Here is an 18,334-nt window from a genome sequence, read left to right on the forward strand (position 1 = left end):
CTCCTTCAGATATTACGTACTTTCTATGATAGTGAGTAGACTGACAAGCTCATAAAACCACGAGCAACTGGGTTTATTATACGGTACAACATATGTGCATTGTTCGTGATGCATAATCAACACGTCACTTGTTAAACACAAAATCTGATATCACACCATTTGTACCATCATTTACAGAAGAGGCTTGGCTATCCAGATCACATGGCGCCATCTAACTATGGGACTAGCGCAGATATGATCACTTGGTTGCGATATGTGTGTGAGGTCGGGCGGGACGCAGTGCGCCAGTCTCTCTGCCTCACTCACTGACCTGGCACGGTAGCTGTCACGCTATGTCGACTCTCAGTGCAGGCCGGAACCGGCGGACAGCCCTCGCGCGGCCAGCACGCCCGTCGGCCGGCTGACCGGGGTGGCCAGCAGCGGCGGCGGACGGCCCAGCAGCGAGGCGCCGGGTCGCGGCAGCAGGCCGCCGGGCGGTGTGCGGCCGGCGGCAGCCAGCAGCGGGCGGGACAGCACCGGAGAGGTGGCGGCCGATCGTCGGCCCGGGGGCAGGCCAGCCGCCAGCAGCGGGCGGGGCACAGCCGGCCGGGTCGGGCTGGCTCCCAGCAGTCCGGGGCTGCCGCCTGCTCGGCCAGCTCGACCGGCGATAGACACGCTCACAGCCGGCTGGCTCGACTGCGACTGCTGCTGGTAAACAGTTTGCTGGCTCGGCGGACGCTGCCGCACAGACTGCTGCCCCGGCACTGGTTGCTGTTGCTGTGCAGACTGCTGATACAAAGGCTGTTGGCTTGGCGGCGGCGGCGGCGGCGGCTGGTGTGCGAGCTGCTGGCTCGTCTGTGGCTGCTGCTGACCCGACTTTGGTTTCGGCTGGGTCGGTGGCAGCGGTATCTCATGTACGGACTGCTGCCCCAGCGGCGGCTGCTGATGGCCAGATTGCTGGCTTGGCGGCGGCTGCTGATAGCCAGAGTGCTGGCTAGGCGGTGGTTGCTGATAGCCCAGTTGAACGTTTGGCGGCGGCTGCTGGTGTCCAGGCTGCTGGTTCGGCAGCGGCTGGTGTGCTGACTGCTGTTGTTTAGGCTGCTGGGGTGTCGGGTGCCGGACGCACAAAGGTTGCGGGCTCGGCGGCGGCGGAGGCTGACGAACGGACTGATGATACCCAGGCTGCTGACTAGACGGCGGCTGCTGATACCCGGGCTGCTGATGTGTGGACTTCTGGGCATAAATAGACTGCTGGTTTGGTGACGGCTGTTGCTGTGCGGTCTGGGGTCCAGGCTGCTGGCTCGGCGGCTGATGCTGGTACGCTCGGGACTGCTGGCTCGTTGGCGGCTGCTGGTGCGTCGGCTGCTGTAAGGACTGCTGGATAGTGGGTGGTGGCCGCTGATACACCGGTGGAAACTGGTATATTTGCTGCTTCTGCTGCGGCGGCGCCGGCTGAGGCGCAGCGATACTGACACTATTTTGTTGAAGATCGTGCTGCTGCTGCTCCTGCTGCTGCTGCTGCTGACTAGTCTGCGGCCGGTAGGACGGCGGGCCGACCGGCTGGGGCGGAGCAGTCTGATGCGGTCCCGCCGGTGGCTGTTGCAGCTGGTGAGTCTGAGAGGACGGAAGACCGACTGGCTCGGGCGGAGCCGCCTGGTGCAGTCCCGCCAACGGCTGGTGCAGCTGGTGAGACTGGCTGGACGACCGGCCGACCGGCGGGGGCGGGGCAGTCTGGTGCAACTGGTGCTGAAAAGGCGGCGGGTACGCCGGGAACAGATGTTGGGTCGACGGCGCCTGCTGGGGCTGGCGCTGAGCCGGGATCTGGGGCGGCTGGTGCTGGTGATTAGCCAGCGGCTGGTGCAGCTGGTGACTGGCCAGCGGCTGGTGCTGTTGAGCGGCCAGCGGCTGGTTCAGTTGGTGCCCCTGCAGCCGATGACTCGGTACTGGGGGCGGCTGGTGTAACATCTGCTGGCTGGGCGGCGGTGCCGGGTAGAAGAGCGGCTGCTGGCTCGTCTGCTGGCTCGTCTGCTGGCTCGGGGGCAGGGTCTGGTAGAACACCTGCTCCGGAGGAGGGTAACACGGAGTGCCTACCGTCTGAGGTTGAACCCCGGTAGCCTGTGGACCGCTCCAGGTCTGCTGAGAAGCCGTCATCCATAGTTGGTGCCGTGGATCGGTCATCCCGGCTGCTTGGCCCACTGAGGGTTGCTCAGTTAGCTGGGGGACCCCCGGCGGCGGGGGCTGGCTCAGGAGCGACGCTGGACTGGCAGGAACGATGCCACAATGACTAGTGTCCATGGGAGGTAGGTGTGGAGTTGCTGGCTTGGGACAAGGTCCCATCACATTCGTTTGGCGAGGATCCACTGGTAACCCTTTGGGTGCATTTGAAAGCTGACGAGGATCCTTAGGAAGGTTTGTATCCAGTGACATATTCTGACAGGGACCCATCACATTCGCTTGGCGAGGATCCACAGGTGCCCGCTTGGGGTCATTTGGACCCTGACGTGGGTCCCTGGGCGGCGCGTGCGGATCCTGGGGGACCTGACGAGGATCCCTTGGCACGCGAGGATCCTGGGGCACCTGGCGAGGGTCTCTTGACGCGGATGAATCCTGGGCCGCCTGGCGAGGATCTCTTGGCGGCACGTGTGGATCCTGAGATGCCTGACGAGGGTCTCTTGGCCTCACATCTTGGGGCACCTGGCGAGGGTCTCTTAGCGGCACGTTTGAATCCTGGGGCACCTGGTGAGGGCCCCTTGGAATGTGTAGATGCTGGGCTACCTGATGAGGATCTATCGGCTTTTGAAAAGGGTCACAGCTGAGCGCCATGGTCTGCTCCACTGTGGACGCGGCGGATGGCGTCTCCGTCCTTTTACCGTTATTCTGGTCCATCGCCTGCATCTGTCCCAGTGTCGGGCCCTTAAATGTCACGGTGCCGGGGCCTTCTTTACCACAGGCCTCTCTATCGTCCTTTCCCTCTGGGTCTGGAGCTGTGCGTTGTTCCGCTTCCTCTCCGGACCGCCGGCGCTGCTGCTGCTGCTGCTGCTGCTCCCTCTGCTGCGGGGGCGGTGGCGGGGTTCGCAGTCGGGGGTCGGAGCGACTGGCCGCAGCCGGCGGTCTCTGCCGTAGCCGGGCGTAGTCCGTGCCGGAGGCCAGAACACCCGTCAGGCGCCACGGTAGGCGGACGCCGCCGGTCGCCACCGACGCGTCGATCTCGACACACGGCTGGAAGTGGACGGGTGCGAACGGCAGCGACAAGTCGTCAGTGCCCGGCCAGCGCGGTGTACCGGTCAGGCGCAGGTCTCGGTCTCCGCGGGGGAGGCTTAGTGCGGCTCGGGGCCGCGGAGAGCCCTCCCTGCAAAGACCAGTAGGGTGCAGAGGGCTGTGTCCAGCGCGCAGGCCCTCATCTCTGGAGGAAACATCCATATCCTGATATGCATGCTGGTCTCTCGAACGAAGCTTGGGCTGCGTTTTGGCGACCCTCACTCTCAAGTCTTCGTCTTTTGAATGCAAATCCTCGTCTCTTGGATACACATCCCCGCCACCGAAGCCGAACTTGTCTCGAGGTCGCATATCTTCATCCCGCAGCCTCAAGTCCTCATCGTTCGCCTGCGGACTCTCCGTCCAGTCGCTAGACGTATCCATCTGACAGGCACCGGAAGGGTCGCTGTCGGCCGTCCCTGGTGCTGCATCATTTCCCGGCGGGGAGCGATGCTGGCCGGTGCTTCGTGGAGAGCCCTGATGGACGCTGTAGTCATTGTCCTGAGCTGGGCGCAGAAGGCCGCTGTAGTCGGTGTCCGTAGTCGGGCGCTGCTGGCCACTGATGCCGGTGTCTTGAGGCGGGTGGTGCTGAACGCTCGAGTCCGGATTCTGCGACGGGGGCTCACCCAGAGACCTGGCGACCACAAGAGACGTGGTGAGAGGAGGATGCTCTAAGAGAATGGTCAATGGAACTATTTGAAACGGGAGACCCACCTAGTCAACATCACGTATTGCTCAACCGCAGTTTTTTCGATGTTATGTAGGACCATTGATTAGAAACCTACATTTCTATGAATAATGAAAGAGGATAAAAAAGATCAGACCACAGACTAGACATCTCTACACATAATTACTAGTGTCTTGGTGCAGAGTTCGGTACCAGCACAAGATCGACAGTCCACTCACACGGCACGGCCTATCACCTACCTCCAGTCCTCTTCAGTAGTGCTGTTCTGAATAGCCTTCAGCAGCTGGCTGATGGCCTCCACCGGGTCCATGGTGTCGTCATCTGCCGTACCAGTGACGTCATCCGCCGTACCAGCGACGTCATCGGCCGCTGCGTCACTGCCGTCGTCACCGCTGGTGGGCGTACCTTCCTCGCTGGTCGCCGGGGAGAACTTGGCCTCGATCGACTGCGTGGCGGTAATTGGGTGCAAATCACCTCTCGGGTTCACGCAATGAGCGGACCAGCGCAATTATGACTAATAATAGAACGGGACGATCGATGACCTATGCGTATGAGTCATATGTGATACCCCAGTGGGGAATCTTGAGGGTGCCTTTTTCGGATCCGGCACAAGTAACGGACAAATAATGCTCATTCTGCGAAAACTGCAGTCATTGATACGGAATCATATCGGCTCCACCGCGGTGGAGTACATATAACCCCATTCCAGGTACATAAACCAATTTACAACAAACTTCTCAGGTGCGAATGGCAAACGTCTTATGGCGTCAGCAGGGAAAGGAATCCGCTAATGGCAGAAAGAAAGGTCGTGGATCCAACTGAAAGAACGCGTGTAATTGATTTCATTCATTCCCCGTGGCTCTAAGCGGGACGCCGTTCACAATATGTGCCGACCCCTCCCCTGTCTACCCACCGGTCCCTCAGCGATACATACCTCCTCACTGATGCGTCTGAGGACGTCGGTGAGGGGCGGGCCGTCCTCGTCGCTCGAGTACCAGTGATCGTCGGCCGGAGGCGCGTCGTCGTCGGTCGGCTGTGGCGTCGGCTGTCGGGAAAGGACATCGCACCGGTTACGTCCGGTATGGGACGGATGGAGCCCAGTTGTGACACAGCCAGGCGGTACCCCGAGCAATCGAGCATAGTCATCATTCCTGACTGAAGGTGTGTCGGGGACGGTTACGTTTAAAATTTCTGTTCCATAGCTAGATAATTCTTCGAAGTTTCTTGCATTTCGGGCAGAACGTAACTGGCGTCCATGGAAATTTATAGCATGGTTACAGTTTACATACGACATCGCATAGACATCCCCTACCATTCTCACCTCTCTGGACCCGCTGAGCTGCTGCTGCTGGAGTCGGAGCTGCCGCAGCCGCCGGTCCACCGCCTGACCGAGCAGAACATCATCTGCTCCGGCCGCGCCTTCCACCGACACTCCCCCATCCAATACCGGGAGCTGCCCCGGCTGCCCCGGCTGCCCCTCTCCCCGCTCCCCGTCCACCTCCATGGGCTCCGCCGGCTCGCACACCGTCACTACCCGACGGTCTCGCGGACGGCGACGTTCGCCGTGACGCCGCCGACGCCGTCGCTCCGTGCCCCGGCCGCCCCGCTCGCCGTCGCCCGCCTCCGCCGCCGTGTCGCGCCGTGACCGCGACTCGCTCGATCGTCGCTCACGATGCGGCGGTGTCGCGGAACGCTTATCGGTGGCTGTGGAGGGAAGACAGAGGCGGGTTGATAATTATAACGACTATTCTGCACAGGGAGGCAGGTGATCGGTTCAGCCGGAATGAAAAGTTTGGAATGACGCGAAACGGGTTGGAACTGAGTGGGTATAAAATTGGCAGATAATAAAAGATATGCGTATTAAGGCCAACGACACTGCATTTTACGATAAAAATACTAATTTTGCGTTGGATTATCACTGAACAAAAATATGTAAATAGTGACACATCGTCTTGTCCAAACTCCATGACGTACAAAAAAGTCCTGTATTTTCCTGATGTAAGTACCGTCTGAAAACGAGCGTCATCCCGACAGTCGCGTTGAGCTTACCGATGTGCGTGAATCTGGTCCGCTCCAGGTTGGGGAAGGTGAAGTCCGGCTCCAGGCCCTTGCGCCGCTGGGCGAGCGCCACGTTGATGCGCCGCTGAGCCAGCGTGCGGTACATGCGAGGAAAGTCGCCCAGGATGTCCTCTGGCGCCGACTCGATGTGCTGTGCGAGAGGAAAAAGAGGCGAAACGTCAGCACCGAGAGGTGGAGTAGGTGTGCAGACAGTCACGGAACGGAAGAAGACGTACGAATGGCCGAATGTGCTGGATTTAGTGATTGCAACAACTTTGAAGTGATTGAATAGTGATTGAAAGGCGACTACAGAAGAAAGAACAAGTACATGCTTCAGCAATGGTGCAATGGTGCAAATAGGCAATGGTGCAAAGTCAAATGATGAAAGATAGGTTACGGAAAATAGCCTAATCGAGAAGTGTTGAGTGAAATAAATGCAACCATGCAGCTTGTCCCTGTTGTTAACTCTAGACGTAAAGAAGCCATAAATATGAAGTAATAAGTGGTTTACCTTCAGCAAGATGGACCGGGTGACGTCTGTGAGAGGTTCGTGGCTGAATTTGCACTCTGAGTCGGTCAAACACTGCGCTCCAGTGTGAAACAGTTTGCAGGGAAACGACTTGTGCAAGTAGGAGCAATGGTCGCGCTTGAAACAGCTCTCCCTGGCGTAAAATTTACATAGCTCCATCTTCTGGTATGGTGGAATAGCTTTGTGAGAGAAAAGACACTTCTTTCCCTGAAAGTAAATAGCACATGCTTATTGCTTACGCAGTATGTCATAGTGTCCTGCAAGAGTTTATGTTGCTTAAAGCAGTAAAAATGCAGTTGTGAAACAAAAATACAGGAGTAGAAGAAGCGTGGCAGCGTTAATCTGCAGTTAAGAAAAAGAAATGGACATGCATTAGAAAAAGAAGGTCGGACATGTTAACCAGTTTCCTAGAGCACTTCTATATCAGATGCGCCTACCTTGAAGCAGCTGCCTTGCATGAAGAAGCTGCAGATGGAGTCTGACTTGCGTTTGTGTTTGTCCAGGCGCCGTTTCTTGGGCCGATGTCCGGTGGCGCCGTAGCCCGGCTGGTACTGCTGGTAGTAGGTGCCGTAGTCCATTGTCACGACAGGGTCGTAGTCGGACCACTTCGGCCACTCGCACTGCACCGGCGAGGCGCCGCGCACGTATACACTGGAGTCGTCGTCCAGCAGCTCGGGCGAGCAGGGCCGCTGCGCAGACACCGGCCGCGGGGGTCAGCGACACAGCTCGGGTAACAAGGCAGACGGGTGACCTGCGTATACGGAATTCTGTTCTGACAGCTACCGCCACGGAACGTGAGAAATTAGCAAACGCCACGCGTGCGCCACGCGTTCAACAGCGGACCCGATGACTCTGAAAATGACCACCCTTTCCGGGTGCTGCGGCTGTCGCCCCAGGCGGTAACTGGTCTGCGTTGGCCGTTGGGGTCACGTTCACCTGCGCCCCGGACAATTCACTGACGCCACGGAATATTTACCGGTGATCGGTCAAACATGGGTCATATAAGAAAAACAAACGTGACAATTTGATGAGGTACGGGACAACTGAAGAAACAAACTTATGTATGCTTATGGTATGTACTGGTATGTTTGGCGTAAATCGTACTCACCTTTTCTGCATGTGCTTCTTTGGAGCGCCTTTGTCGCTTTTTGTCACTTCCGGTCTTTCTTGTCACTTTATTTGGACTGGCATCACGGCTATCTCCTCCACTGATAGCTTCCAGTTCTTCCAGTGCGGGAATTACATGCTTGGCGACCTCCAAAAACTCCTCTTCGATCACAGCGTCGTCATTATCGGCCGCCGTTTCGACGCTGCCGTCCTCTCCACCTGCCTCCAGTTCTCCGTCCTCCAGCTCGCCCTCCTCCAGCGGCCCCTCGCCCTCAGTATCAGCGCCGCTCGCCGGACTGGGCCCCGGTACATCGGCGTCCCCGGTGGGTGAGTCGCCGTCCAGACCAGACCACAGCACAGAGTCGTCCTCCCGGGAGCCGCCGTCACCGCCCCGGTCGGCGCAGAGATCCTCCTCCTGCGGAGTCCGGACAGGGCTGGAGGGCAGCAGAGCGGCCCGGCCCTGCCACGGCCCGCTCTCGGCACAGCGCAGACCCCAGTCGCCGCCGGCGCCGCCGTCGGCACAGCTCGGCTGCGACGATGGCCCGTTGGACATGTCGATCTCCAGTCTCTCATCGTCAGAGTCCATCGCCGTCAGACCCTGTCACAAGATGCAGACACCATAGGAATCCCCACATCGCTTAATAATGTCCAGGCACTACGAGTCAGCAACATTTTACCTAAATCCAGATTTTTCGTTTTCATGTAAAACCCTAAGCGATGTCTCTGTTTTTACAATAAATAACAAAAAAGAAACAATTGATGTGACGTCTTAACTGATGAATTGATAACAGGCAACGTGAAAACAAAAGCTTCAAGAAACAAGAAGTTTCGGCAAATAGTCTCTTGAAATTTTACTACGCATTGTGAGTAAACATATCATTTACCGTAAAGTGGGGCTATTTGAAACGGATTTTACAGTTTTTGGCCTCTCCCTTTAAGACGGTTCATCTTTCTTATAGCATGTAAATTGCAAAAATGTAGTTCTCTGTGAGCTCTTTCATATAGGTGCATTTTGGTTCAGCTAGTAATAATGATTAAGGTTATTTTTTATGTTAAAGCCTGTTTCAAATAGCCCCATAGGGTGGGGCTATTTGAGACAGTTTTAGTTGCAAAGAAATTTAAGAAAATCGGTCGCACTAGAGATAATTTTTTAAGCGCCATGCATTTGGAAATTGAATTTTGATCATTTTGGCAAAAATTGTTTTTTTTCAAAGACTGTTATATGACCTTTATATTCAATCTTTTCCTTTTTCGTAGGACACTTCATTTCGGTAGGGTATAAAATTGCATCAGTATATGCTAAGGCTATCATAATATGGTGTGACCCATAGCTTTCAAAATGACAGGATGATCATCAAGGACTATTTTAAAGTAATCGACACTAAAATTTTGAAAGTAAGTTTTTGTATATACCCCATAAAGTGACGTGAAAACAGATATACCGAAAGTCGGTGGGGCTATTTGAGACAGTCTCGCTACCTTATGAAGCACACTGTAATGAATCAAACAAGGCAAAAGTTTTCCGAAAACATTTGAGTGAATGGTCTGCATGATTGTATGTTCCATTGGACATCTCCATGCGAAGAAATAACAGAAAAATGTTAAACGGTTTTGATTTTATGCCAATTTTCCTCGATCGCTGCATGCTGTATCAATTGGCCGGTTACCCTACCACATCGAGTACTTGGATAGGCTCACCTAACAGTACGTTCATGCGTTAAGTAACAGTCAATGGTGTTTTTTGGTCAACCAAGGTAGACATATGTTGATTGTCGACTGAGTCAGTGACTGATGAAACACATTTTAAGCACATATTCATCAGAATAACTAGTTTGGTCACCAGCTAAAGGGTCATTATGTTACACTACGATCATGTAAATATTGCTTGCTGCTTGAAGTACCTACCATGAACCCACTGCACGTTTATGACCACGACCGATTCACCGGTGATGCTTATGTCGAACGTTCGATGCACTTCAGGTAGATGGCGGTAAGTCTTCTCGGGTGCATCGCATCACCGTTATCATCAGCTATTTGGCATATCCGTTGAGGTTTGACCAGGTGGGCATCATCGGGATTCTGAGACAATGGGTTACGCAATCGGCAGTACCGTTGACAATATATAATATTTTCATGAAAAATGTGCTTAGCCTATAAGCAAAAAGGTAGTAACGATGGATACAGTGGCGAAGCTGTTAAAATTTCAACTTTTTTAAGCTGCAGGTAGGGGTCCTTTTCGAACAGCTTAAATTGTGCGTTTTTCTGTATTTCGTATTTTATTGCAAATTTTTTCAGAACTTTTCGAAAGTTTCAAAAAGGTTATTCAGAGCATTCACTGTTCAATTCCACATTAGCCTAAGCAACAATGACGAAAAAACATCAAACGGTTTTCATTTTAAAGCGATTTTACTATACCATTACCTTACTGTCTCAAATAGCCCCACTGTCTCAAATAGCCCCACTTTACGGTACATTAAATGCGAACGACAATAAACCAACATTAGTCAATTTTAAAAACGATCATTCAGTTGACTTTTTTGCCAATAAGTAGCTATTCATGTTTTATTTTTTTCCGATGTAAGATACTTATCTATAGTTTTTTTTTTCGCCTATAACTTTTTACCTAGTAAAGATAGAGCAAAAATAAAAGCACGCGTGAACTCAGCACGTCCGTGCGCATCGAAAGATGTAGGCACTTTGTTACGAATCTAAGTGAACATAAAATTTTTCATGAAATTCAATTGAACTTCAAGTAATTAATTAAGTTTAACTTAATCAAAATGCATCATATCGCATATCATTCGAACTGCCTGATCACAAGGAACACAATTACAACATTTATGAAGCTCTAGCCTTATTGTGTGCCAAGTTATTAGTAAAAAATTAATTTGATCTTAGTTGACCTAAGTTGACCCGACCCTAACGTTTTTGCGCCTTGCAAACACTAACACCAAGTAGATGTAAATTAAGGTAGTACAACACTTTTAAAATAGAGCACAAATCCCTTATCTTTACACATTCGGACAAATTTCCTTTAAAATTGTCATGACCTCTAGATGACCTCAGGTCAACCGAATTTGAAAAACTGGGGTGCATATGATGGCACTCGGTGGCCTAAGCATATCCTGCAAGTTTGAATCAAATCGATGAAGAACTCTAACTTTCATGAATCATGAACAAAATAGTGCATTTTTAGTTGACAATGTACCGGTTTTTGTTACCTTGTGACCTGACCTCAAGTCACTGGAATCTAAAACTCCCAGGTCATGTGACAAATAGATGCCTTAAGTTGTGTCTGAAATTTGGTAGCACTACGTTCCATAACACCCACGCTAGCAACGAAGAACTCTGGCATTCAGTTGCCGCTAAACTAGTCCAATTTTCCCCTGACCTTGTACCGGTTTTTGTGACCTGGTGACCTGACCTGAAAAGACTGGGATCTGAAAGTTTCAGGATAGGTGCGGAAAGATTGCCCCTGAGGCTATGCCAAATTTGACGGCGCTACGCGCCGCCGTTTTTACTTTATTTGCGAAAAACCTTATGGGGGGGGGGGGGTTGCATCAACCCCCCTCGCCGGGCGAGGGTTACCACTTTATGTGGTTGCTACATTATTATTTACCTATTTATTGCCCTCGGTACGCCTCGGGCAATAAAGCAAGTTTCAGTCTTCACCCTCGGGCTACAGTGACGTCACATCGGTTAATAATTTTTACTATTGCCTGCTATCCCGTACAGCATTCCTATAATGTACAACAATGCCCGAATCTCGCGTGATAAAAAATAAAATAAACGGACTTTTTACTACGCGCTGGTTAATTCATACTGAATGTCACGCGGGTCGCTACATTCAGAAGAAAATCGAAACAATTTTTATCGAGACTTGAGCAGGGCTTGAGGCTGGTTTGCGGCTATATACGGCCTTGGTTTGCGGTCTATGACCGTGGTTTGAGGATTTGTATGTAGGGCCTTGGAGGTTTTGAGTCATTTGAGTTAATGAGAACTAATTGGCCTTTCTAAGTACCTAACGGTCAATGGTACCTATATCATTTGCGAGTCAAAAATTAATTCATTAAAAAAATCGGTCCATGGAGGACTTATGATCTTCGTTACCAAAAACATAATAGCCGTTTTCACGACAGTCGACAGGTTATCTGGTGATTTTCAAGACGAATCAAGTCATCCAAGATTGTTCTATTTACTTTGCGTAGATTTACTCGTACTGCAACCCATTTAGGCTGTAAAACAAATGAAGGCAGATAAGGACACCTGGGGCGTTCCACGACAAATCGACAAATAAAAAATTAAGTTTGCACCCTCATATTTTATTCTTCGTTGAAAACTGGTGTAAGGGGTTGTGATAGGCGGGGAAGCCAGCTGTGGCAAGGATTTTTTTCTTCGAACAACGGTTTCCGAGATATAGCCTCGGGCAATTCCTGGAGTTCGCGCTGCAGCCCTATGTTTGGCGGCCTATAACTCAGAAACTATTGTTTTCTACGATACAAACTTTATATGGTTCAACAGACAATCAACTAACAAACATTTTGGCTATCTCGGATTTTCAATTTTTGAAAATTTTGATCACGTGACCTTTTGTCCTATTTTTCGAAGAGTGACCTTGATATTTTCCCCACTGAAAGTTGCAATTTTGTCTGATGACGATTAAAGTCTTATCAAGTGTCATTCATATGCGATAATAAGAAAAGTGGTTATCGCCCTGCGTTGACCTCAGGTCAGGTCATTTTTATGACCTGTCCATTATTACGAGCGGGAGCGACAGCGAGATCTCGAGAATAAAGCAAGATAGCGACAAACGGTAAACGGTAAAGGGTACACACGGATAAGGTCTATAATTTTTACTGAGGTCATTTTCAGGTCAGGTCAAAGATGACGTCACAGGAGCTAAAAGGAAGTCAAAATAGCGGCACTATACATATATATGAAGTTTTTCTCGAATAACTTTCAAGGTATCCCAGCTAGGAACAAACTAATAGCACCATCGTGATCCTTTCGTCGATCCGCATCGAAACATAGGTATTTTGACCTCGAAAGGTCGAAAGATCAAAAGTTGACCTTAGGTCACGTGATCTAAGGTCAACTTTTGACCTTTCGACCTTTCGAGGTCAACATACATATGTTTCGATGCGGATCGACGAGAGGATCACGATGGTGCTATTAGTTTGTTCCTAGGTGGGATACCTTGAAAGTTATTTGAGAAAAAACTTCAGATATATGTATAGTGCCGCTATTTTGACTTCCTTTTAGCTCCTGTGACGTCATCTTTGACCTGACCTGAAAATGACCTCAGTAAAAATTATAGACCTTATCCGTGTGTACCCTTTACCGTTTACCCTTGTCGCTATCTAGCTTTATTCTCGAGATCTCGCTGTCGCTCCCGCTCGTAATAATGGACAGGTCATAAAAATGACCTGACCTGAGGTCAACGCAGGGCGATAACCACTTTTTTTAATATCGAATATGAATGACAATTGATAAGGCTGTAATCGTCATCAGACAAAATTGCAACTTTCAGTGGGAAAATATCAAGGTCACTCTTCGAAAAATAGGACAAATGGTCACGTGATCAAAATTTTCAAAAATTGAAAATCCGAGATAGCCAAAATGTTTGTTGGTTGATTGTGAGTTGAACCATATAAAGTTTTTATCGTAAAAACCAATAGTTTCTGAGTTATAGGCCGCCAAACATAGGGCTGCAGCGCCAACTCCAGGAATTGCCCGAGGCTATATCTCGGAAACCGTTGTTCGAAGAAAAAAATCATTGCCACAGCTGGCTTCCCCGCCCATCACAACCCATTAGACCAATTTTAAGCAAAAAATAAAATATGAGGGTGCAGGGCACTTGTCGATTTGTCGTGGAACGCCCCACCTGCGGGCGTTAGCATTTATCAGATACCATGTAAGCCTCTGTAGACGTTTCAGGGATGCGTCATGCGTCTGAGCCCTTCTCTGCGTTGCAAGTAGACGTCATATGCCTTCATGCCGGTCTCTCTTCGGAAGATATGTTTCATATGGAACCCGATTATTTGATGTTACATGTCGGCGTAATAAATCCCTAATTCTTCGTGTTTCTCTGGTCAATTACCTGATAAAGTGGCTTATCGTGCAGCATCCCCCAATTGATGTCAACGGGTTAGCACTTAGCAGCGGTTGCATACGATCGACAAAGCGACTACGATAACGTAACGCACCAGATGTAAAAGGCCTGCAATGTGGGCCGAGATGCAACAGAAAACAAAAAAATATTTAAATATAGGAAAAAGACGGGCAAATCTGACAGTGACAATCAGGGTCCGCAGCAAACACCTAGCGGGTGATCTGAAAATAGTCATATGCAGTCTCGGCTAAACTGAATATGATCACGAACACTTCAATAGAATATTCTATACAGCCCATTCTCGCATGGCGTGGTGCCGTACAACACTGGGAAGATTTCTTACTTAAATTATCCAAAGTCTTCGTTCGCTATATATACAAGTTGGATACAGATTTCTTTCTGTATAAAAGCTTCAGCAATCAGCAGTAAAGATAGAAGACTTTCGAAATGCAGCCAATTCTGTAGACAATTTTTAAGTGATGAGCGCGAGACTTTTCATCTCGAGTCTCTATACTAATAATACTTCTTGCTGGAGATAGCCAAGTAGATACATGAATTCAACATGAATTCAATCAACAAGAGATAACCCGGTATAAGAGCATGAACATTACTTTTCCATAGGGTAAATGTATTATCTATGAATCCTTGAAGTCGTAAGAACTAGAGGTGGCACAAGGTGAAAATTTTGGGAACCAGATTCGGACCAGACCCCACTGGACATTTCTGGAACCAGTCGGACCCGGTCTAAATTGGAATCGGAACCAGTTGGACCCGTTCCCCAAAAGTCATATTAGCCGTTTTCACGACGGGCTATCCAGCGAATGCACCTAATTTGACCAAATCTGCACCTAATCTCTTTCACAGCAAATATCTTCATTTTATGAATTTATTTCAATGTTTTAATCGATAATACTCTCTGATATGACAAAGCAAGCAGGCATATAAGCAATTAGTGCAACCCTAGCTGATAGCTTCTAAGAGACACACTGAACCTAACTTGACCAAATCTGCACCTAATCTGCACCAAATCTGCAACAAATGTGTACCAGATGGCCGTCGTGAAAACGGCTAATATAAACTATTTGTAGGTATCATAAGTTGCATCCTAAAACACCTTTTTCCCACTGGGAATACTCATGAGCCACAGTGTGCAAAGAAACATAGGTACACGAGTAAATGTTTTCTTTCCATTCACTTTATATTTTGCAATCATGTGTAGTGTGCAAGATCAAGATGTATGGTTTGTGGTAGGACCTGGTTGGACCCGTCAGAAAATTTCCAGGAACCGGTCTCGACCCATGTGGGTCCAGACTGCTTCTTTGGACTGAGTCCTCGGGTCCACATTTTGCCACCTCTAGTAAAAACATGTCATTCAGTTGAGTCCGATCCGAGTCCGATAAGTCCTATCAGAGTTCGATGGGTCCGATCAACCCTCGTATTTATAGGGGTGGGATGTACCTCCCCTCCCTCCAGGTTTTTCGCAAACAACTCGCGAAAAGAGCGACTATAATAGTCGCGACAACACATCACATTTAGTAGGTACCCTCGAGCTTAGCCATTTTACACATACCCTGAAGACTTAATGACATTGAATCAAATGACCTTTGACCTGTGATCCTTTTCTCGAGATTATGTCAGGCCGCATTTGCGATTCGGCGATTGTCGGTGCACATTATCAGTACGTTTCCAGACTTTTTTATTGTAATCCAGATTACAAACGCACCCCCCTCCCCCCAAGGTTTTTCGCGAATGACGTAAAAACGGCGGCGCGTAGCGTCGCCAAATTTGGCATGCCCTCTGGGGCAACCTTTTGGCACCTTCCCTGTAAATTTCAGGTCTCTTTCATTTCAGGTCAGGTCACCAGGTCACAAAAACCGGTACAATGTCACTTGCCAGGGTAAAATTGGAGTATATCAGCGGCAAAGGAATCGCTGAGTTTATCGTTAATACTTAATAGCGTAAGAACCGTAAAACATAGGACCACCAAATTTCAGACACAACTTAAGGCAGCCATTTGACACATGTATGAGTTTTGTGTTCCAGTGACCTCAGGTCAGGTCACAAGGTCACACAAACCAGTACATTGTCAAAATGACACTGAAAATACGCTATTTTGTCAATGAAATCTAAAGTTGTTCATCGATTTGATTCAAACTGGCAGGGTATGCTAAACTCACCGGGTTGTATACCCTACATCCAGTTTTTTTTTCAAGTTCGGTTGACCTGAGGTCATCTGGAGGTCACGACAAATTTTATGAAAATGTCGTGTCCGAATAGCTCAAATTGTAAAAGCATGCTCCCTTTCAACCTTTTTGTGTTATTTTAGCTACAATAAGGATAAATTCGGTGTTTGCTCGCTGAAAAAACCTTAGGTGTCATCTGAGGTCAAATGAGGTCAAACTACGTTTTTGCTAATACCTTCGCACACAATGAGGCTAGAGCTTCAAAAATAGTGTCATTGTGTTTCTTGTGATCAGCCGAATCGAATGATATGCGATATGAGGCAATTTGGTAAGTTGAACGAAGGAAAATTTTAAGTTCGCTTAAACTTGTAACAAAGTATACCATTCGATGCGCACAGACGTTCTGAGTTCACTGGTGCTTTTGTTTTAGCTCAATCTTAATTAGATCAAAAGTTATAAGCGAAAACTTTTGGCCTCTTTTAGCGAAATTTTTACACTTATTCCCCCTAAACCCCCTGAATATTGACCTACGTCCTACAGCAACTACGTAAATTTGCACAAGGGCGAGATCTACGGGCCCACCTACCCTGTAAATTTGGTGTTTTTAAGCGCCATAGGAGCCAATCGCCGGGGGGGGGGGGGGGCGTATCAACCCCACCTGGCCGTCCGCGTTATGAAAAAGGCCCTGGCCTGGCGAGGGTTAACATGTGAAATGAGGTTTGTTCCATGCATTATGGTGGGTGTCAAGGTCACTTGAAGGTCAGGTCAATGACATTGACCTTTGGCGACTTCGGGTGGCTTTTTCGAGTTTTAAATACTACTTTGTAAGGTATATTTTTTGCTTCTGAGTTCGAATTTGGGATCTGGAATATGGGATCAATTGAACATTTGAGGAGTTTTGGTGCCTGTGAAACATGTTACGAAGCACGAAGCAGTCAATGGTGGTTTCTGTGAAACATGTTACGAAGTACGAAGCAGTCAGTGGTGGTTCCCCTACAGCACGTAAGATATCGACGTTTGGTGGGAGGGTAGGGGCCAGGGGGCGAATCAGCCATAGGCAACACCGGCCACCTGCAGAGTTGTGTACTGGCCTTGGAGGGCGTCTTCCATGTAACAAGAACCATGTGACAAGAAATTGAGTTGACCGCCGAGCACTGATCAGTAGAACTGGAACCGAATACCGATGCACTGAGCAGTACAACCAACTCGGTCCCCACTCCACGCTACCCTCGCCCCTCCCTTCCCCACACACATACCCGTAACCCACAGGGAAAGGAGAAACACAGCGGCCTTGATGTTCGGCTGGTACAGAACATTTTCTGAAATGAGCGCGAAAACACATGAAAAGGGACACAAACATGTCACTGGTAAACAAAATCGCCACAAATGACAGTCAGTCTTGTTCTCAATTCTGGAAAAGGAAGGGCATCAGCATGCATCTGAATTCTGAGTTCCTGAGCTGAACCCTGTGGGAGATTGGTCAATACTCAATTTGGCATTGGCCAAACCGCAGTGCACATTCAGATATCGGTAGGTATCCGTTTCCTATTTACCATCCTCCATGCTGGATTCCTTGCTCCAAACTGCTCCAGCCTAGGACTGAAAAGTCACCCCACACGCAGTCAGCAGTCTTGCGGCCTCGTGACCTCGTGACGAGCGTGGTGAGGAGAGCTGCGCGGCCACGCCACACACGTGGCGCTCGGCGCTGTAAGCAAAGACACAGACTGCAGCCTATGTGACTGCCTATTATTGCTGGTCTAAAACCGTCGCTAAGTGCACATTGCACATTATTGTAAGCGAAGGAAAGATCCCCCAACCCCAACCCTTCACTCGAGAACTGCCACGCGCCGCGTCTCAAGAGTTCAGTCAAGACGGACACAATCAGCTGATTTGTTTACAGTAAAGATGAGCAAAGTCCTGTGGTGTAAAAAAAGCAATGTAAATGACCATGGTTATAATGGATCGTTTGAGAAATCCTTAATAGAATAATGGAATAAAAAAATATGTGATACATATTAAAATCATTGTATTCCTAATCCCCCGTAAATCCCATGTCGCATTTTTTTTTCTGGAAGACTTGATAAATTAGAGTGGCAACTTTTAGTGAAAATTTCAGACTCAAGACGATGAGCCTTCGAATCACGTCCGATGATCCATTCGATCACCGATGAAAGTATCCACGAGAGCTACATCTTGAGCTAATGAACTGAGCAAACAGCGACGCGTAGGTAGGGTGTGTGTGAGTCTTTCAAGAGTTGTCAGCGAAAAAGACGAATTTCGCCGTCTCAAGGTTCCGCGAGCGAGTGCTAATTTGCAGTTTTTCCCGCTCGATACTCAGCCATTTCTCAGAATGCGTCCTTACAGCATGAGCTTATGGTTGACTATCTAATCTAGCCACCCTAGCCACCCTACCATACCATTGC

The 18,334-nt window shown here is 49.4% G+C and overlaps 1 protein-coding gene across 3 annotated transcripts; it reads right to left on the reverse strand.

Moving 5' to 3' along the window:
• Window positions 1-52: 52 nt before the first annotated feature.
• Window positions 53-17,777, reverse strand: LOC122394511 (proline-rich protein 36-like). 3 transcript variants are annotated; one of them, XM_043391419.1, is made up of 9 exons: window positions 17,465-17,777; window positions 7,618-8,214; window positions 6,947-7,198; window positions 6,492-6,716; window positions 5,972-6,131; window positions 5,244-5,626; window positions 4,857-4,967; window positions 4,162-4,367; window positions 53-3,868 (listed from the first exon to the last, which is right to left on the reverse strand). In XM_043391419.1, exons 1-9 carry the CDS (start codon window positions 17,465-17,467, stop codon window positions 343-345), a joined length of 5,463 nt encoding a protein of 1,820 aa, XP_043247354.1. In that variant the 5' UTR covers window positions 17,468-17,777; the 3' UTR covers window positions 53-342. The 3 variants fall into 3 exon arrangements, with proteins under 3 accessions (XP_043247354.1, XP_043247355.1, XP_043247357.1); XM_043391420.1 differs by lacking the exon at window positions 17,465-17,777 and adding an exon at window positions 14,072-14,159; XM_043391422.1 differs by lacking the exon at window positions 6,492-6,716.
• Window positions 17,778-18,334: the final 557 nt, after the last annotated feature.

The sequence above is a fragment of the Amphibalanus amphitrite genome, unplaced genomic scaffold, assembly GCF_019059575.1.
Source record: "Amphibalanus amphitrite isolate SeventyFive unplaced genomic scaffold, NRLGWU_Aamphi_draft 000596F_arrow, whole genome shotgun sequence".
NCBI classification, from domain to species: Eukaryota; Metazoa; Arthropoda; class Thecostraca; order Balanomorpha; family Balanidae; genus Amphibalanus; species Amphibalanus amphitrite.